At 40.5% G+C, this 22,453-nt stretch overlaps 1 protein-coding gene across 11 annotated transcripts in view; it reads left to right on the plus strand.

Annotated features, from left to right (window-relative positions):
- RGS7 (regulator of G protein signaling 7) overlaps window positions 1–22,453 on the plus strand; it is a 255,301-nt gene that overhangs the window by 229,051 nt on the left and 3,797 nt on the right. For 3 of the 11 annotated variants that reach the window (XM_012572526.5, XM_012572521.5, XM_012572523.5), the window contains one exon: window positions 8,542–9,206. The exons of 2 other annotated variants lie outside the window; for them this stretch is intronic. Coding sequence is in view for 2 of the 9 variants with exons in the window: in XM_012572523.5 (XP_012427977.1) it covers window positions 8,542–8,592 (51 nt within the window). In the remaining 7 variants the exon portion in view is untranslated. Of the gene's footprint in view, window positions 1–85; window positions 5,571–8,541; window positions 9,207–22,453 lie in introns of those variants that run through there. 6 more of the 11 variants (XM_072927073.1, XM_072927075.1, XM_012572519.5 and 3 more) reach the window with 4 other exon arrangements.

Raw genomic sequence — 22,453 nt, forward strand, 5'->3', positions numbered from 1 at the left:
AAAAACACAGTGAAAGTTTTGTGAGGCTGTGGGAATATCTCACTTTTAAAAACAAAACAGTAATTCTCTAACTACTTTCTTATAGGTAAAGGCTTCCTGTAATATGCTTTGAATCCACTGTAATCAGGAAGAAATTTGGATTCAATGGGACAAAGTCAGTAAAGGACACTAAAAGTAAATAAACAGTCACAAAGGAAACTATCCCAATGTTTGAAACAAAAACCCCTATGTTTTGCATGGTGGTGTTGCCATAGCATGTTGCAGTGTGATTTGTGTGTTGTCTAAACAGGTTGGAACTATAAAACAACATTGTACATGATAGCACCATACATGATAACTCTGTTATAATTCAGCAGGAAGTTCTATATTAACAAAAAGTCTGTAAAAGAGAGTGCACAGAGTGGGTGACACTTACAGAGCTTTGCAAGCCAGACTTTTTCCCAGTCACAGAGCCTGGCAAGCTGCAATGCTACATTTATTCAAGGTGTTTTGAGCAGCCCAGGGGTCAGGAATTGGCTGTGGTAAACATTGTGCAAACAAGTGGCCATGAGGGGGGAAATAGCAAGCTGCAGGTAGAGGGATTGGGAATACAGCCCAGAAAAGGAAAATGGGAGGACAAGACTGGGAGATGCTGAAATCCCTCCCAGAGCAGCCTTACAGATAAATCAGCAGTTCTGAGCACAAATACTGGAGCACTGTGCCCTGCAGCTGTGCCTGATTTTCCTCCTGCTAATCTCAGGGCAGAAGTACCAGAATAGCAGCATGCCAGAGATGCAAGGCAGACCCAATAAAGCAGCTGCAAACTAGAAATGGAAAAGAGGATTTCTGGACATTAGGTAGTTTGGTAGAAGAGGGGGATTTTTTTCTTCTTTTTCACAGAGCAAACTCTGAAATAAAATCTGTAATTTTGCTTTTGTTCCAACTACTACCTGTTAACCTGAGTGGAGTCTGTCAAGTCGGGTGACATATGAAAGAAAAACAAATCACTGCTAGATCTATAATCTCTATTAGGCTGACAGGTGTGAGGCTTGCAAATTAATCCAGAATATCAGGATGCTCAAATGCAAACCTTTTTTCCAAGATGACTGAATTCATATCGCCCACTTCCTCAGGATCTCTTTCCACCAGACATCCTTGTTCTTCCACTCTTGTTCTTGGTTGCGATGAGTTTATAAAATGTAATTGTCTATCTTGGTACAGTGGTTCCAACCAGCAGGGATGAGGGAAACATTTCTCAGAATATTATACAGTGTACTGATTAACTTGATCAACTGCAAAGTGAATAAACTGTGGAATAGATCTGTTCTACTGATTAATACAGAAGATAGGTGTGAAAAGGGTCTTCTACAACCTGGATAAATGCTATCATCTCTGATTTAGTGAGATGAAGATTACAGTTTCTCTTCTCTGATGTTTTGCAATATTTAGACTAATTTTCACTGGATCTTTTCCTCAGTTATATCAAAGTGGGTTTGTAGTATACTAAATTAGACCTCAATTTCTTCCAATTGAATGTTTAATAAAAACACAGTAACCTTGGCTGTGTCTAGGGACTCAGACTGAACAGATAGACTTGTAATTCATTATCTGATTTGTTGGCTCTAGGAGGATCCTGATCATTGTTAAAAGAAATAGGTTTATACTTGCTACAGAAAGCATTTGTTAAACTAGAAACTTTGTAGAGGGCAATTACTCTGTACTATTTCATGAATCACATGGAAATAACCTACTACAATGAGTCATTATTTTAATCTGATGGAGAAAAAAATAGAAGTGGAGCTATACACTAGCTTGAGCTCTGCATTTCTGTGATGTAGAAGGGTTTTCTTTCCAGAAAATTTTCCGTAAGCTGGTGCAGTTCGTGAAAGGCCTAAATGCTCAGTTTAAAAACTGACTAATTAGCTGCTCTGTAGATTTTATGGTGCAAAATTGGTAATGCCTTCAGCAGTCTGCAGCAGAAAATATAGTTAACCTTAGAAACAGGTCTGCATTCACATAAAATATACAGAAGTAACAGCAAGCTGACATTTGCTATATGTAATATTTATTAATGAACATGTTATAGTTTGTATCTGAGTAGTAACCCCAGCTATCCTTGGTCTGCCCCACTTACACTCTTGGGTACTGTGCAAAAGTACAGAGCACAGACACTGCAGCACTACTGGAATGAAGCCATCTGATAAGTGAATTCCATGGAGCAACACGGGCAGCCACGTGTGTCACAGCTTGGAGTCAGAGCACAGACAGCAGTGATGCTGCTCTGGGCTCCCCCCTGCCTAGCTCAGCCCCTCAGCTTCCTCTTTGAGACTAATAGAAGTCCAGTCACCTGCAGCTCCCCAAGGGACTAGGGAAGTTAAAGATCTAAGTGATGGAGCAGGAGGATCTCATTGCATGCTGAAGTAGTAGAGAGACTGAAATCAGCAGTTTCTGTGGCACTTAAAAACTCAAATTCTTTTGAAGAATTCACATGGGGAAGAAAACTCTTAAAGAAATTAAAAATGAAACATTAAAAATCTCAGCAAATTTACCTCAAGGGCTAATATCTAAATTACAGAGGGGAAAAAGTAAGTGAATATACACTGGTAATGTTGATGGGAGCAAAGAGGTTCTTTAAGGAACAATTTTGTCTGTAATTTCTCATGTGCGTGCAGGACTTGTGACAGTGGCAGACTGAGCAGGACTTTGTGAGCCCCAGCCTGGTGCTTAGCTGTGATTACTGGTCTGGAACCCTCGAGACAAAGGGACCTTCTTTACAGGGGGAATGAGTTAATTTAATTTCCACCCCATGCAAATTTTATTGTCCCACAGGAACAAAGTTAATGAGGCAAGAAGGGGTCACCTCCCTCCTTAGAGCTGTGGGGGGAGCCGCTCCATCCTCATGTGTTGGTGCCATGACTCCAGACACCACCATCAGTGTTAGCATTTCATCTGTCACAGCACAGTTATACAGAAAACAAAACAAAAAAAAGAGGTGCTTGTATGTTTGTGAGGTCTTAGGGAAATACAGCCAAAACTAGACACAATTCAGTTCATATATTAAACTAGAAAACTATCAAACTATAATTATCTCCACTCATAACCTCATAAACAAGACCCCATTTAATAATTCTGAGTTTGAAACCATTATATCTTATATTACCCATATCCTTTTCCTAATTCTTAAGTCTTCTCCCACTTAACTGGAAGGACTTGCTGACCAGAGTCCTTTTTTTTTTTCCCCTCCAAACCAGCAACAATAGACCATTTCATGCATGAGATTTGAAATGCAAAGGCCATTGAACAGAGCACATTTTCACCGAGTTTCAATCCAGTGTCACGTAACATGACATTGTGAATTACAGCCTAGAAATGGAAATTAAAACTCATAAAAGTAGCTTCCTCAGTTCTTATCAGTTGGTCATAGACTTTCTAGATGTTTGAACAAGTGTAATCTCATTTCATGTTAAAATCTATCTCTTTATAGAGGAACAAAGCACATAAATAATTTTATCTGTTAATCAAGAAATTTTACTGTATGAATAGGTAAAACTTGTGTACCCTACTGTACCAGACCAAAAGCCCATCTAGTCCTGAAACCCTGCCAAGGGCTAGATTTTTCTCAAGTATAGCATTACCCAAGAAATTCAATGCAGTTTCAGCTGTGGAATCTCATTTTGAATTTACTTACAAGTTATTCCAAAAATTTAAACAAAAAAAAAAATAGTTAGAAGAAGTATAAATCACAAAGCTACTTATTTGACAAATATAAACCAAGAATGAAAATAATAATTAATTTTAGAAATGAAGGCCTTCTCCATTTCAGGAAGAGATGTCGTATTCATATTTGAATAAAAAGAACAAATAAATAATTGAAATTTTTATTTTGCCCTACTAATTAGTAAAACCTCCTAGTTTAAGGAGATTTTTAAAGAGCTATGCCCATAGAGGAAAATTATAAAGGACATGCCAATGGGGAATGGCCTCCTTGTGCTGTTCTGCAGTGACTGGAACTAAGCTTCTGTGCTCTGTGCTGGAAGAGAAGAGCTTAGGAGTAACACTTGCACAACCAGGTTCATCCAAGTGAGGAGGCAGCACAGACTTGTCAGGTACTGGGCCAGTGTCTGCTATTTTCCAGCTGACAAAAATTTACCTGATTCTTAGGCTTTTTGAATGAATGAGAGCTGCAGAGAGGTATGGAAACTCGAGGAGTCAGGCCCAGGACAAACATAATAAAAATATTTTTCTTGTGCATAAGTCCCTTGGAATCTACATTTCAGATGGTTATTCAAATTCAAACTACCCCATCTAGTAAGAGGTTTTAGGTTAATCACGAATGAGAGCAGCTCATCAGTAAATGCAAAGTGCAAAATGAGAAAGAAATGGATGTTCCTGGATTTGGAGTGAGCCAAAACAGGAATGCAGTTCTTCAGCTGCTGCCTCCCGCTTCAGATCATTGCAGGAAACAGTACAGCCCTAATGAGAAAGGAACAAAAGGCTGCAAATCTCAGCCAGAGGCAGAAGGATTTCCTTGCACATGTAACCACTTAGCACTGCAGCTGTGCTGACAACTTGTGCCCCAAATTCAATAAATATTAGCCTTGTCCCCTTCCTCACATCTGAAAGAGAAATACACCTGCACAGATGGTTGGCAGCAGCATCCTGTGCTGCTGTGGAAGCTGAAGCAGAATTCTGAACCCCAGAGCAGTGCTGAAGCAATGCCCTTGTGCTGGTAGAGCAAGGGCTGCCTCACCATGGAAAGGGATTTACTGCTTCTTCTCCTGTGTCTCTCCAGATGTGCTCCTGTCGGGGGCTGTTTGCACACCAGCTCTGTGTGTAGTGCCCTGCAATGTCACTTGGAAGCTTCCCCTGCTGATCTGGCTGAGCTGACAGTGTGCTGCAGGTGTTTCACACGTGAGCAGATGGGGAACACTGAGACCAAGGAGGGCTGTTTCTCCCTCCACCTCTCATTTTGCTCATAGTGGGACAGCTACCTCTCCTTCCCCATCCGATGCATGGAGTTCTCTTTTCTAGTGCTACCAGTACAGGTCCTGGGGAGTAACACCTGCACTGGCAATAAAGAAACTTGAAAAAGGAACAGTTTAAGTTGCTTAGCAGAAAGGAAGATAATTAAAAAGAAAAAATGTGATCTTTACATTTCAACTCCAACACCTGTAGACATTTCATATTGATTTCTTTTAAGCCACATATGTATGGAGGTTGTTGCTGACGTTTTTCCTGGATTATCTGAGGTATTAATGTCATGCTGCATAAATCGGTCAGTCAGCACAACTGTATTTAGCAGCATCTGTACATACCTTTACAATTTTGCCCCCTAAATTTTCTAGAAGTAAAGGTGAGAACTCAATGTCAAGCAGTTAGTATGTTCAAATAGGGACTGAATGCTGAGGCCAATTGATTTGGTACTTTTAGATGTACTTGTTCACTCCAGCTGCTGTGCTGCCTTCTCATACTCTGACTCCCTTGTCAGGGTATGTGTGCAGGGTTGGTATCTGCATTATTAGTAAAATTCTTAAATAGTTACAACTGTTATGTCCAAAGGGCACTAATACAGCCAAAAAAAATCCAAATAATCTTTAGAATTTAGCTTTTAGAATTTTAGAATATGCTTCTAAATGTTGATGGCAAGAATATATATTGAAAATATTAATGATATCCTTTTCATTATTCAGATAAATATTTACTACTCCTGATTTCCCCCTCCCCCCAATTGTCTTTAATCTCATTAGCAGAGGAAACATCTTCATATGCTACAACTCTGCAAACTGCCATGTTGCAGGTTCCCAAATGAAAATCTGGGTCATGGAAATGCTGTTAACATTGTATCTGAAAGAAATAGTTATGGTCAGCTCTTAAAGTATGACCCACAATGGATGATCCTTATATCGGTCTGTAAATAAGTAAATCTCCTAGAAGCAGTAATTATGAAACTCTGCCACAGAGAGCTGAAGTAAAAGAATACTCTGGAATAGAGTTTGAAAGGAATATTTTGTAAAGTGGAAAATAACAAGTCCCTGCAGATCTAATAAGAAGATGTGATAATTCTATATCTTGGGCAGTGTATTAAAAGCTTATTTTCCTAATCAGAGGACTTAATATGATTCAGAATAAGCATTTAAGAAGATCTCTTGAGGAGGGTGTATCTTCTAAGCTGTCACTTTTCCAACTTTGTGATAAATTAGAACTATTAAGGCATGGAAAAAGACCTTTTGTTGTTGCTGTTGTTCAGATGGAGGATTTTCTGAGGCAGGGAGGGGAGTTGAAGGAGGGTACCATTCAGAGAGTTCCTGATCACTGTATGGCTTTATGTATCCAAATATATAAATAATTTAAATATCCAAAGATCAGCAATATCCAGGGAGCAGGTTATGTGGAACACAGAAAAAAATTTTCATAACATCTCACTGTGTCTCTAGGGGAAAATTCAAATAATATGTAGAAAATTATCACGCAAATCAGATCAACTAATAACTACTTTTTGGCCTGATTTTATGTCAGAACTTCCTCTTTTATGTGATAACATAATTAATTCCTGAGGTGCTAGTATTTGTTTATGGTCCATCTAGAAATTCCAGAAATTTTGAAACTCCTATATAGTTGTTGAAAATAATAATAAAAACTTATTTCATTGATTTTATCCCCCAATAAGCGTTTATGCAGCTTTCCAGTGTAGTATTGAGCAAATTGTAACTAATTGAGAACTCCTGGTTTTACTACTTTTTAATTAAGTGGGTTATGCAGTTCAGTACTGAAGGGAACTACATGTTTACAGAAAGTAGCCAGACTTGTACATCTGTTAACTTATGTGCAAATAACCTAATGAAAAGAAAAGATAAGCACATGTTCAATATATTCTGAGGTTATGTCTAGCACCAAAAGTCCTGAATTGTCTAACAAAATAGTCAAAACATTAATCTCAGAAATGCTTTTAATGTTTTAAATTGTATTCCAAGGCCACGCTACTGTTGAGGATTTTTTGACTGTTTAAAAAGAAAAGAAGTCTTACTATAATAGCTTACCTGCTGCATTAGAGGAATACATAACTCAAGGGTTAGAAAGCATCAAGAAGCTGTGAATTTAATATACGTAGAAAGTGGCAGATACAGGGAAGACAGAGTGCTAGGAAAGAGACTTTCCATCTTTCAAAGAAGTAGGTAATAATACTGTCAGGTGATATGAGGAACCTGATGTTAACCTGAACCAGTTAACACAACAGCGCAAATCATGAGTTCCCTTTCAAATTATGTTGTAGGGGAAGTATTCATCCTAATTTGTTCAACTTGTATTTCACAGTACAAAGAATAAAATAGTTATTCTTTCTTTTATGAAGACCCACTCTGATATATTGCATTTGAGCAAATGTCCAAGACCAACTTACAGATCCCTGTGAGCTTAAATTTAATTGATAATGACAATAGACATTAAATAGTGTAATTCCACTGAGTTATAACACTGCAGACGACTTAGCAATTTATTCATATGGCAGAATAAGTTCATTTACTGCAGAAAATTAAGCATCTCTCCATACTTACAGTACTTTTTACTTGAAACCAGTTTGATATCACTGAATCGGGCACTTAAAATGAACAATATAATAAATTTAAGTATTAAATATCTAACTGGTGAGTTAGAGCCATTTTCTGTTTAATGTTTTATGATATATTTGTGTTACATTGTCAGGGTATGCCTGTGATGTCAGCTTGCTGTGCCAGCTCTGCCTGTGTTGGATCAGAGCCACAGTAGGATGGCACTTGGAAAGCTACCTCCTTTTATGTGGCCGTAGGAGAGCTAATCCTGTTCTGTGGTTTCCATCTGGCTCAGATAAAGCTCAAATCTGCCTGAAATATACCAGAGTGACATACCTTGCACCATCTTCATGCTGTAGACCTAGCTCTTGTGGGACAGTCATTACACCTTATGAAAAGAACTTGTTAAACAATTAAAATCACATCCTTGCAAAAGGAGGAATGATGAGGAAAACAGCAATATGGAAATCCAACACCTTCAAAGCAGTGTTATGCAGTCACATGTAATATGCCTGACCAATGCTCCTTGTAAATAGTAATTATGGTCTCAACAAACCTATAGCTGTGTTCATGGAAAAGCTGCTTTCCTACCTGTATGCAACCTGCCCCTTACTTTCTTACCTTAACTCAAAAGTAGCTTTTTTGTCCCTGTGACAGAGCTACTGCAGTTTGCACATTCATCTTTGCAGCACAATGCACTCCTGTTTGTGATAGCCCTCAAGTTCTGGGTGTGACTGACAGCAAAAACTTCAGCATCAGTTTCTCATCAGCCAAAACCAATCTTGTTCAAAAATGCCCTTTACATTTGCTGGCTTGTTCTGTGAAACAATCTGGCTGGCTGGCAGTGCAGGTGTTTAAGTGCAAGGACTTCCTGTGGTTTAAGATTTGACAGACTCCAGTTGGTGCCCCTAGTTATTTGAGAATGATGTGGCAACACTGAGTGGTTGCTGATGAACAGGTTTGCAGTGATCATGCCTCTGTTTTCTGTTTTTGTTTTTTGTTTTTATCTTTTCCTCAGGGGAAATCGCTCACATCAAAGAGGTTAACCAGTCTAGTGCAGTCCTACTAAAAGGATCACCTTGTAGCATGGAAGCAGACTCAAATCATTATACATACTTTGTAGCTCACTGATTGCCTGACTCAGAGGACAGTAGAACAAGATGTTGCATGAGCAAGGACCTGACTTGTTTTCTTTTGTGTATACTAAGGCATTACAGACTCCGAGGGACTCTCTAGCCTTTCGATGCCTCCATTTCGAAAACTGTCTGCTCACTTCCTCCTTCATATCAAGCTGGATCTGTGTCTTTTTATTTTCTGCAAGCTCAAGTACAGTGAAAAAAAAGCTTCTGCTAGGCACAGTTTATTAAAAAAATACATCAATCAAAAACTGGAAGAAATGTAAAAAATGCATATATTAATAAATATACATATGGCATCACATTTATTGCACAATAAATTAGCACAGAAGGTTTCATTTCACTGATGTATTCACATTGAGAAAGAAAGCCTGTGTCTTTGTCTGTTGTCTGTATATTCTCTGTTAATGTTTCTTGCATTTATTTTTATACCATATTTAAAAAAAGAACACCTTTTACTCCAGATGTATTAAAGTTGATCCTTTCTCTGTAAATTTGTGTATGTTTATATTGTTGTTTTATCTTTCATTAAAAGATGCAGAATCTCTTTCCTTTGGGAAGTTTGAGATTTTAATATTGAATCTGAAGATTAGTCAAGAGCAAAATGATCCCCGAAAGTTACCCACCTTGTGCTTTCTAAAAAGTGACATGAAATGGCATTTTCTTTCTCTCAGTGACACCTAATCAAACACACTTTATTGATAATCATTTACTTTTTCTTTTCTTTTTATCAAGCTAGCAGCAGAGAGACCTTTCCCGCTTGCTCATCATCGCATAAGCAAACCTTTCTTTAAGCCAGGCCCGTTGTGTGACAGTGCAGCCCGCACAGCGATTCAGTCGCTACCCCAGAGCGGATGGACTGGACTGCACTTCCTTAGGAATGGACATGAGCAAAGCTGCCTGAGAACACAAGAGTACACTTGTTAAATAGGAAGGACAGTGCTTCTTTCTCCTTGCTGTCACTCGCAACACAAGGCAGCATTTTAAGCTGAAAAGGTAGTGGTTTGGGAGTGCTAAGTATGTGGTCTGTGGAGTAAACCTCTGGTAGCAATGCAGGAGCAAGCTGTCATTTTAATTCCAGGGCTCTGTTCAGGGATGCTGTTGTGTGTCCACTGCTGAGCTTACTCACACACAGACCTGCTGGTGGATTTATGAGTGTGGGTTGATGTTGTCCGTGAGACAGTAGACAGAGAGCTCCTGAAGCTAATCTGAACTGGAACCAGAAATCTGCTTGGCCTAAGAAACAACAGTGTTGATGATAGAGGTGATATAAGGATAGTAAGACAAAATCTCAGAGCAGAAAAAAAAAAGCATGGGAACTAAGTCAAATGACAAAATGCTGATTCCTCCAGGGCATGGTAGGGTGCACATGACAAACAAGCCTTTTTAGCAATGCACAGAATAGACTCAGGACAGCCAACTTTACTACCATCTGTCATGGTGACTTTGGTTTGATACTGAGAATCTTCTTTCTGGGGACTATGAATCCTAAACACGCACACACAAAATGGGATGGTCATAGATACGAGGAGACAATCAACTTGAATGCCTTTATACCAGAGACATCTCACTGAGCACTGGAAAACCACATGCATTGGTGCCATTAGGGACCAGACTGTTGCACACAGCAGCCCTGGGCAGGAGGGAGCTGAGCTGCCTTCTGCAGGGAGCACTCACTGCTGCACTGGCTCTGTCAGTAGCCTGGTGCAGCCATAACCAAAATGCAGCATCCTTAAAGAAGGAGTCTGAGTGAACCCAGTACAAAATGTATTACAAATCCAATGAATGGCTGCTCCCCATATTCTTCTCAGTTGAGTTTTTTTGAGATTTGGGATTTCTGTTTGTTCATTGTTTTCATATGCCACTGTGTTTCTGGTTTCCAGTAGGATAACTGGAATTACTGCTTTAAAGTGTCTCTGTTTTTGTAGTAGCACAATTCTACTAAGCTTTTATGGAAATAGACCATCAGAGCTGGGTCCTATCAAGATCTTAGCAAGAGCTCCATGCAGGTCAACTCAAAATATTCACAACTTAGGGAGGTCAGATGATTTTTAGTAAGTAGCCACACTGAATCACAGATCTTAAACTGAGATTTAATTTTACCACAGAAATGTGAGCTCTGAGACATGAGCTTGGGGCCAGGCAATCCACAGAAATCTGAGCTTTCCTTCACTTCTCACTGCCAAATAGAGATATTTATTTCCAAACTCCTGCTGCCACCAATTGCATCAACTGGTATATTGCCTCCTTTGCCTTAGTAGTTAACTAATTAGTTACCACTATCTGCTTCAAAAAATCACTGCCTTCAAATACCTAATGTTTCAAATTCAAGTTTCATGCAACTTCACCCTAAGAAATATTTTTTTTCCAAATCACTTTGCAACACCAACTTGTCTATAAAAATGCTGCGGAGCATTTGTGTTCCTCAACCCATTTGTACTTTTTCTAGTTCTTTCCTGTCATGGTTTAACTCCAGCTGGCATCTAAGTACCATGCAGCTACTTGTTCACTCCCCCCTACCTCCAGTGAGACGGTGAGGAAAAGAGAAGAAAGTAAAACTCATGGGTTAAGATAAGAAAAATTTAATCATTGGAATAATTTATATTAATAACCAGTAATCTTAATGAAAATGAGATCAAGAGAGGAAGGAATAAAACCCTCCACCCAAGACAGACAAGTGATGCACAATGCAATTGCTGACCCCCCACCGACCAATGCTCAGCCCTCCGAGCAGTGATCAGCTCCTCTTGACCAAGTCCCCGGTTTCTATACTGAGCAAGGTGTTCCATGGTATGGAATATCCCTTTGGCCAGGTCAGGGCAGCCATCCTCAGGGTGCTCCCTCTCAGCTTCTTGTGCACCTGCTCCCTGGCAGAGCAGGGCAAACTGGAAAGTCCTTCCCTTAGGGTCAGACTTCTTCCACTACACTGAAAACATCAGCGTCTTACCAACAGTATTCTCATGCTAAATGTAAACCACAGCACTGCACCAGCTACTAGGAAGAAAGTGAAATCTATCCCAGCCAAATCCAGGACATTTCCTTTCGAGAAATATGAAGTCTGTATTGAATGGCTGTCTTTCCTTGTATTTGCACAGGATTTAACATGATGTCTCTAAAGCAAAACCAGGCATTACTAATAAGGATGTCAAAGTAGTCAGGGAGCTGTGTCAAGGTTTCATTTGAGCTTGCACCAAGTGATACAACTCCACTGTTACATATGAGTGAACTTGACCCAGACAAAGTCAATCCTACTACTAGAGGATTTTTAAAAGGTTTGTCTGCAATCTTCTGACACTTTACCTCATCACTGTCATCAGACAGTGTTTGATACAATACTTGACTGGAAACTCCATGCAGGCACAAACTTCCATTTGCTTCCCCACAGAGAAAAGCTAAATTTGTGTTTCCAAATTCATACAAAGATCCACTTCAAGAATTAAGATTATCTCAGATAAAGGCATGCTTGTACAATAACCAAACAGTTGCAGTATGACTTTGGTTACACAACAATTTACCAATTAAGAATGTCAGTGAGGCAACAAATCTCCTGAGGAAAAATGGACCAAGAGAGAAAATCACTCTGAAGGGACCATATTTCTTGTCTTCTAGGGAAAAGCCATCAGTCAGTGCCTCCTGGCTCTGCCCAAGAAACTTAAAACCCCCATAGGAGATATTAATTGTAATATTCCTTAAAACAACTGCTTGGAGCTTGAAACTTTCATCTGAGAGTTGGGGTTCATCAGTCTCCCCAAACAACCTTGTACATAAAACAGCTCTAAAGCCAACAGGATGAAGTGTTTGATGGTGCTGCTACATTCAGATGGTTTTGTGCTCACAGATCAGCCTGTGAAGGAAAATGGCTGGTGGGAGAGGCAGAAGATACCCTGGCACCTACCTGACAAGAGCAATATTCACCCATTCTTCTGCAAGAAGCAAGTAAAACCAGTCATTCAACCCTAGAAAACCAAAGAGGGAGAAAAAGGGTCTTACCATAATGATGAGATAAATTGCAAAATGCTGAGCCAAAACAGTAGTGGAGACCAGCCAAAAACTAATGACTTGAAGGTGAACACAGGACTAAGGAATGGGAATTAATTATGGTGACCAGAACAGAACCGACAAGGGAGGAGAACTGGAGAGCCGAATAATTAGCAGCCAGAGAGAGACAGAATGCAGCTGGTGTATTGCCAGTCTGTTGGGCACAGCCATGCTGAGCTGGAGCTAAAACCTGAAAAATCAGACAAGATCAACTGTGACTGGTACCTTAAAACCCAACAGCAGCATTTTTTTCATCTAGAAAGCAATACTGAATAATAATAAAATATCTAGGGTTGCCTTTTTCAAATTTCTTGAGACATAAATGCCAGATAGTCTCCTAAGAAATAAAAAACAGGAGGGCAACAACCAGTTCCAGAAAACAAGACCTGTAGGTATTAATTTAGGATGTTTTTTATTAAAAAAAAAATAAACCTAAAGCAGGTCATTGACGTGAGAAAAGGCTTTTATGATATGTAACTGGAACTAGGAGTTGGAAAAGCCAGAGATTTATTTGTGGCTCTTCCAATTATTTATTTTTATGCATGGTGAATAACAGCTCTTTGAATTTAGATTTTAAAACGGACATGTTTTTTATGTCTTTTCTAGCTAAAGATATCATGCATAGAACTAACACTGCACTTATTATAGTAGGTGCATAACACTGGACTTATAATAACAGGGCCATAAAACATAGGAATTTTGCCAAGAGAATTTTAATAGCTACAGAGATTTAAAGAAAATAAGGTTTTAATCCCAACATTTCAAGGGAAATTGTCAGCAAATTATTGAACATATTCTGTGTCCACAATTAATTAAGCAAGTTGTTAAGTGATTGTGACTCACATGAGTCTGCCTTTTGATCTGACTATGCTGAACAGATTGCTTTATTCTCCTGTGAATTGAAGATATGCTGAAGTCCCAATATTAAAGAGGTGAAGGGGAAGAGATGATGAGTTCTCTGAGGCTGGATTCTCCTCCTCATGCTGTTGCAGACTGTGGAGTCCTCAAGCGGCATTGAAAGTACAATTGAAAGTGTTTTGTTTGTATATACATCAACTTGAGGGCTGCAGAGTCTCTCCAGGCAGTCATTATCTCTGAAACTACAATGTTTTGGTTCCCTAATATCTAAACAGAATCTTCCTTGCTTTGATTTATCCCTTTATTTTTGACTAGGCTGCTGCACTCACTACAATAATATGTTTCTAACATGAACGGACATTGCAACATCACAGCCTCCTTTGGTCTTCTTACTTGTTTTCTCTGAAGTGTTGAGTGACTTTACTACTCTCTTCTGGGCCAGGGGTTATTACAAATTTCTTGGAGATGATGCTTGCAGGACTTCCATTAGGGTTTTACAGGAGGAGTTCAGAGGATTGTTGTTGTACTTCTGCCCATATACACAACAACAGGACTTGCTCATTTTTCAGTAGATGGCCTCTGCTGAACTTTGCTAGTTTATGTGGCACAGTGATGCCCAGATCCTGTGCAGTCTAGCACAGGTAGTTGCTCCCCTTTGTGTGTAGCTGACTCTTCTTGGGTCTTGAGTTGTCTCTTGAATAGCATTGTCTTTTTTCAGACCATCTTTCTCTTTTCCCAAGATCTTTTTTTTATCATTATTATCTTTTATTCCACCTGTGCACTACTAGCAGTCCTTGTCTCTGGCAGTATCTTTATGTGAGGGTGAGGACTCTGCTGGCCTGCTTCTTTAACACAAACACTTGAATTAGAATGAGTACCATCATCACTATTTGCTGTAAGGGATCTGTATGTGTAAATTGCAAAGAAAAAATTGTCCAGATAATAAACTCTGAGAACCTGCTCAAATGCTAGATGATAGTCCTTATTTACAAGTGTGGACATGGACAGTAAATATCAAACAATATTAAGACACGATGGTAAATGTTACCTTGTTAGTGGCATTTGCACAATTTTTATTGTACTTTGCTCCCAAAATATATTCTGCTGCATTCACCTTCATTGGCTTTCTTTTTGATTTGACTAGATTTTGAAATATCTTGTTAGATTAATCACAGATGTCATCTTTCAAAGGGTGTACTATTTCCCACCCTTCCTCTTAACCTAGCAGCTGCTCCTTCAGTGTGGATATCACATAAATGAGGCATTTCATTATGCACATTATCTGTTCTATCCACCTTTTTATTTCTTTACCCCTTTCATTTTTAAAAGATGAGTGGCAATGACATGATTAATGTGACTTACTTTTCTACCTTTTTTGCTGAGAGGAATGTATAACCCAAAATCTATGAATTTTTTTGAGTTCATCTCTTTTGATGCACTGTTCTTTAGACAACTTTTCTTTTAGATTCCCTTTCTTCTTTCCCCCTCCCCATCAGTAACATCTTTTTTTAGGATTCTTCATATTTTATGAAGAATATATTTTTTTTTCCTTTATTCCCTCTGTCCTGATCTCAGGGGACCATCCTTCCCGCAGCAGTCTGCCTCTTCCTTTCCCCACCCTATTCCCAGGAGCTCTCCACTCCTCCTACAGCCCCTTCTCCCCAAGGGTGAAGGGAAAGGGGTGTGGGGCAAATTCCTGGGGAGGAGAGTTCCTGTGCATGGCAGGGACATCCCTCCTCGCTGCTGGGGAGGTGTCTCTGGGAACCTCAGGAGATACCGGGGAGGTCAATTATTCCTTTGCTTAGGTGAATGGAGACAGACAAAAAGTGTGACTCCTCTGGTGCCCGGGACTGATGGAAGTCAGGGAGTAGGTACTGGGGCCATTCACTCCCAGCATCACAATTTGGAATAAGTAAGGAGCTTGAGCTTCTTCCATGGTAAGAGTGAGGTGAGGGTGTCCACAGAGTGATGCAGAATGTCTCTGTTGTTAAAGAAAGTGTCTGTGGGTGGCAGGAATGAAGATTAAGGTGCAAGACTAGGAAATATTTCTAGGTCCTGGTCCATACTGGTCTGGGTGGTAGCTCTGGTGACACCAGTGAACAGGCCTGTGGAAGCTCATGCTGTGCCTAAAGCACAGATAAAATATTTTGGGGGAGGAGGCACAAAGGTGGAATTTCATCAGTGGATAGAGTACAGTTCAGACATTTAGATAGACATGCTCAACTAATGAGGGAATTGGTTTCCAAAAAGTTGTTTTTAGGGAGCTTTTAAGTTTTTAATTCCTAAGTAATTTTGGGTGACTCCATTTCCCCTTCCTCCATCCTTTCTGAAGAAGTTCAGCAACCTTTCTAGACTAGCAAGTTTTTGCCTTATTTCTCTTCCCTTGATTTCCTTCTCAGCTGTTTTCCTAATTCTTTTCTGACAGTGTGGGAGACCCCAACCATAAGGGAGTAGATGAAACTGCTCTCCCACCAGTGCATTTGTGTGCAGAGGGGAATTTTCACTTCCATCTTTATTTTTGTCCTGTAAGGAGAAAATTGAAATATTAGACTTCCACTTTGTTCCAAAGGGCTTCTTCCCAGTGCAATTCCCATCACACAGACCCATATCATCTATATTTTCTGTATACTTGTGGTATTGGGGGGAAAAAAAGACAGGTCCCACATCCAACCAACGAAAAAAATGAGCATGGAAGATATGATTTTTAGATACCTCTTCTACTGCTGGTCAGAGCTAAGTGGAACAACAGAAAAAATACTTTCTCAAACCTTATTGCTGTATTAAAACTGTACTCTGGGATTCCCATCTGCAAGGAGTGCTGTGTTTTTCCTGCCCCAAAACATATTTCCACTGAAATCAGAGATGTGAAACCTTTCAGACCAGTTTTAAAATACACTTACCCTTTGTTCCTAAAATTGTGCTTGCTAGATGGATGTCAGTGGTGGAATCCCTTTGGCACATTAGGTAGGCTAATGGGGTGGATTCGGGATTTTTTTCTGAAAGCTGGTTTGGATTTCTCCTGCTTCTTCTCTCACTCCAGACCACAGGATGTGCTGGGAATGCACCTTTGTCTCTAGAAAGCTTTTGAAGACAGCCTCTTTCCACAGAAAGCATGGACTAGGTGGAGTGGCTTTGATTATTTTGTGTCTTTTAATAAGAAAGGAAAAAGCACATGTTTACAGGCCAGAAGACTTCAAGGAATACGGGAGAGAGAAGTGATAAAAATAACAAAGCCAGCTGCTTTTATTGTACATCTAAATAAAGATTTTTTATTTTAATATGTTACCCCCATAGCATAGCGAAGGGGAAAAGGAAAAAAAAAAAAAAAGGAAAAAAAACAAGAAAGAGGAGGCAAGAAAATACCTTTCCATGCCCAACATGAACAGGTTGTTTGGAGAACTGCATCCTTTTCAGATCCTGAGAGCTCCTGCACCAGGAGGGAGGTCATTAGTCCTCTTTGCTGAGGCCTTGCCATCTTGTGCATGCAGCTCTACCAAAGAAAATCTGTCTGCAGCTGTCAGCATCAGTCCTTCATGTAACACACAAATGGCTTTTTTTAGCAACTCCATCCCCTGCATAGTCCTATGTTTCTGTTTTATAGGTACTGACATGGTAGGACCTGCATGGCCAGTATCAGCACTGATCTGCTGCACTGCTGCTGCAGTTTCCTGCAAAGGAAAAATGTGTAATCTGAATGGTACTACTACGAATTGTGTAATGCTTACTACAAAAAAATATTCATTAGAGAAATTCACTGGATGGGACTATTTTGCTATTCATTATAACCCATTATTTGAGAAAATTAAATAGAGTATAAAATCGGAAACAAAAGAAGGAAGCCAAAGAAATTTTCTTTACCACAGTAGAGCAAACTAGTTAGGTATTATCAAAAGCCTGGTGATTTTTTTTTTTTTCCTTCCTTTTTCCTCCTGTCGTCCTGAAGTGATCATATACCTCTTTTTTCCATTTGACATTTTCGGTTTTCCTTCATGCTGAGTATTGCTGATACGTGTGCTGACAACTGGCCGACATTCACCGGAAGCGGATAGACCCGCTATCCCGCTCTTGCTCCAAGCCCTCCGCAGCGGCGGCGTTGGCAGCGGCCGCGCCGCAGTTTCGGGTTTCCCTCCGCCCCGGCCCCGAGCGCGGCGGGGCAGCAGCGACCCCTGCGGGTGCGCGCGGGAACCGCGCCCGGAGCGGCGGCGCCTCCGCGGCCGCGCTCGCACCGCCGCTCCCCGTCCCTCTCCTGCCCGGGACAAACCGAGCACCTTCTGTCCTATCCCACCAGAAAGACCGTGGAACATTTTTGTCAGGTTACATCAGAAGAGACCGTCTGCTTCTAAAAGGATCCCTGGGAAGCAGGGTCGCTGCGCTACTTGAGTTCCTTCCTGGATGTTGGGGTTTTATCAAGATATATTTGGTTTGTCAGGAGCTTACTTCAGTAGCCAGTGGCGCTTGGTTTAAGAAGAAAAAATCAGAGTGCTCTGCAACCAGATATAAAGTACCTCCAAAGGAAGAAGTAATAGTGACAGCCACGGAGCAAAGCCAGTACATCAAGGTCTGATTCGACTCTGGAGACATGCAGAGGCTGAGGACTGATGGAATAACCAGTTCTACTTTTACTAGTATCACGTCCCCAGCAAAGACTGCCCTGCTTCCAGCTGGCTGCCCACAGGGAAGGGGAATTTGGAAATAATTAATGGGAGCACGTAGTTGTTCCTGTTTTCCTCCAGGGCAATGAGATTTTGGACCTATGATCTATAGGCAAACAAGCTGTTCAGAAGGAAACCCATTGCCTTCTGATTTTAGGGAGACCCTCTTGACAAAGGCCAAAATATTACTAGTTGACAGCTGCCAGACTGCAGCAGTTTGGTCTGTATTGCTCGCCACATTTCATTTGTTCTTCATTTGTTCATTTCTGTATCTTGTTAAGAATGAGAACCCAAATCTAAAGTGCTTGATTTTCCTGGGCTTCCACCTGCACAGTTGCATTGATTTTGGTCGTTTCTCCTCTTCTCCAGAACCCCTACTGCCTCTGATGGGATTTCTGAAAAACTCTGACTCTGTATTTCAACCTTTTTAAATACTTTATATATATATATATCCCATTCCAGCAAACCAGGAATAAGCATTCTAACAGCCTCAGGCACTGAACCATTTTGGGGAGGCTTTTCTGTTGAGTATTATGTATGAGGAGGATCTACTGTCCAGTTTTGAAAGCTGGAGGATGAAAGAAATACTTTCTCTCCATTAGTAAAAGAGAACTAACCTTCATAACATAATGTTTAATGAAAAATATTATAGGTATTTGTATGTAATATTGTTTTATGTCTGGAGTTGATACTATGGGAAAAAATTGTCCTGGCTTTAGGGGGTAGAGAGAAAGTTTGTCTTTGCTTGGATATATAGCACTACCCTTTGGGATGGTGTCATTTGATAATTCCTGCCACATGTTCTTATGAGTAGGATGTTTTTGTTTCCTTACTGTGTCTCCCCTCAAGTCCTGCTGGGTAATATTTCAGATGGTCACGGTCAGAAAAGGCATGTGACAACTTCCAGATGTTCAAATAATCAAAGCGATCTGCAGATCTAAGGGAGCACACCAACAAACAAATGGAGGATAACTTGAAGGGCTGCAGTCTAGGTGGGGGGTCACGTTAAGAGGTGGTGTAGCAGGCTGAAGGATAGTCTTTTATTATCTGGAGAATTCACTGATGTCTAGATCATTTGCTAAAAATGAGGTAGTCTGATGATGTGGCTGGGCAGGCAGTAAAAACCTAAAACATGGAGTCTGGTTGTGGTTTTCCCACAGCTTGGAGCAGAGCTGGCTTCCCTGGGGAGTGAGGAAGGTGGTCATAGAGTGCCATAGCTCTGAGCTGAGCTGGTCTCTGGGCTCCAGTTTGCGTGATGCATCTGAGACTAAGAAATGCCTTGCTGTCATCCACACCACCACAGCATCTGGGGCTGCATCCTTGCTGAGCTGGTGGTGCCTGAGACAGAGCTGGGTTCAACTGAGAGAGGGGAAGGCACATCTCAGCTCAGAGAAGCCTATGTGCTTCTGTTTTGCTCCAACCTGGCTTGTACAGGCACCTTGTATAGGCAGCTTTTAGATTTGGTTTGGATACTAATAGCTAGTTCTAAGCTGAGTTTGGGGAGCCCTTAATCAAAGCCCTTTATCACCCCAGGTGGCTTTTGTTAGTCCATCCTCCCAGCTTTATAGAAACAGACAAGACAATTAAAAATGTGCAGTGGGACAGAGAATTCCTCTTTGGGAATGTAGAACCATTCATCATCAAGATTTAAAGAGCTCATATTAGTCACTGGCAACCTGGTGTTCGTAGAGATGAATGCTCATGACTGTGATGCGGTGTGTATGGAGCAGCAAGGAACACCAGGACGGAGGATGCATGTGGCTTCTGTGACACAGACTGAACAGTCCTGTTTCTGGTCATAGGAGGGATGATGTTCACTCCCCATAGGATCCTACAGCAAGTTTCCTGGTGCCTTTTTGTACCCTGGCATTTGATGTGCCTGCACTGCTGGCACATCCTTTGAAACAGATGTTCTCTGCATCTGCCCGCTCCGTGTGCGACTGGCACAGCTCTGCTGGAAGATTGCTTTCCAAATCTTTCCAGTGATGGAAAGGGGATGGCAGTATTACTACTGCTATTTCTACTACTAATAATTTGTTTGGAAACACTGCTGGCTCAAAACCTGGCTCAGCTGCTGATGAAGAAGGGAAGATTTGCTCATGTCAAGAGAGCTCCTGGGGTTTTTAACTACAGGCTGATGCTTTTGAGGCATAACTATTTGGGACATTGCTACTAACTGTTCTTTCCCCTTGGTAATAAGGCTTTATATGACATTTTGTGCAATTCTATATGGGTCTTTTGCTGCTTGGGATGTAATGGTGTAGTGTGCTAGAAAATTCAGGGCCACTCTAGGAAAAGGAACAGCTTTGTGACAGATTGTCCATCATCAGTGGCTGCTTTTGTCAGCTGGCTTCTCCATATGGCATTCCTGAAGCACCTGGAGAATTTAGGACAAAATTTCTTTGGTTTTGTGCAAATAATACTTTTGTATGTGCATGGAAGGGGAAAGACCAATACACTGCTCTCCTGGAGAATCAGACTGGTGCCAGTGTGCTTGGAGGGGCCTTAGCCTGAGGAGAGCATTGTTAGCAGCGGCAGGGGCTTGGAAGAGACACACCACAACATGGGCAAACACACAAAAGTGAGGAGGATCCTGCAATGCATGAGAACATTGGTACCTGAATGTGCTGCAGGAAAGTGGTGGCCGTGAAGAATTAGGTCTGGATCATATAACATATTTACTGTGACGGCTCATCTCTGTCCTGATCCATGTTCGTAAGACTGAGCTAACAAAGTCATTTTATGTAGTAAACTCTGAAAATATTGGAGGCCTGTGTTCTTCTACTAGCTGGGACATCACCAGCACATGCTTCCATCATTAATAATGTGGTTGTCAAGACTGCAAGCTCTTTGCCCATGTTCACAGGGAAAGATATAATTATGTATGTATGGTATATTAAAAATGGAAACCATTCATTGCACTGGAAGCCAACTCAAAAAGGACAGATGGGGAGATGTGATAAGGGAAATAAAGCTACAACAAACCAGAAAACTGTGGGAGAAACAAACTACGTGGCCTCTATCTACCAACTACTCATCTGTTGGTCATCCAACAGTCTCTACTAGCTACATATTTGGACGTTACTATTTAAAAAACAGACAAGGGAGCAGCATGTGGAGGTCTGTCTAGGACAAGAGGAAAGAGACTAACAGACCTTTTTACTGGCTGGTAAACTCATGCCTGGTCTCCCTTCAAGATTTCATAGTTTAGAAAGAATTTCAGTTTGTTCTTCAAAAGATGCGTCAGTCTGTTCTGGATTAAGAAGACAATCTGCCTTCCACATTTACTCCCCCTACAAAAACTGATTTTTTTTGTCATTTAGTTTCAGACACATTTCTTAACAAGTTGGGTTTCTTTGTGGTTAAATTTAAATTCTGTCCTTCCTGAATCCTATAAGGTTCGCTATGTGGTGTTTGTCCTTTCATGGTCGTTACTGATGCATACTCTCTGGACTCACTGTGCTCTACTAAATTGTTTTGTCAGGTAAAAACTGAAAATTAAAACATTCTCTAAGAGGGAGGGCTGCAAATATAATTACATAACAAAATTTCCCCAATAATTTCCAAGCAATTTAAAATTGAAGATAAATCTTTCCTTTATTACCAGATGTGATCTTCCCAAAGCTTCAGACATTAATAACTTCTCCGAATTTTCCTGCTATTTCAATGTCCTCTCCATACAGAAACCAGCCTGTGCCTCAACCACCTATTCAGGAAAATTTGGAAACAAGGCCAATGACTGATATCTTTATCCATTAAAATCAATGATCATACATATTTTAATTTACTTTCTCAGTTTTCATTCCCTTCCATTACTTGTTTGCAGCTGAACCTCCATTTTCCTCCCTCTGACCCTGCCTTTTTTTTAATGGGAATCTAGAAGTTCCCTCTATTTTCCTGTAGAAATTCAGAGACCTTTTCTTTTTTTACAGTCTCTAGTCTCTTTATTTTAATAACCATCATTCTCTGTTGACTGCAGATCTTGGCTGTATCCTGATAAAGTCAACAGAAAGGTTTTCCCTGGAATTTCAGACGTGTTTCCATATTGGTTTTTCTTTCCACTTCTCTCCTTTTTCTTCTTGATGCCTGGCTGGCCGATATAAACAAACATTTTCAGGACAACTTGTCCTCAGCTGACTAAACTGGTAAATAACAGATAAATATAGTTTCAATTGGGAACAGCTTTCTGGCAAAGGATGGAGAACAGCACTAAAGAAGAATTTTTCTCACCTTGAGTCATGGGACC

The sequence above is a fragment of the Taeniopygia guttata genome, chromosome 3 (assembly GCF_048771995.1).
Source record: "Taeniopygia guttata chromosome 3, bTaeGut7.mat, whole genome shotgun sequence".
Lineage (NCBI taxonomy): Eukaryota > Metazoa > Chordata > Aves > Passeriformes > Estrildidae > Taeniopygia > Taeniopygia guttata.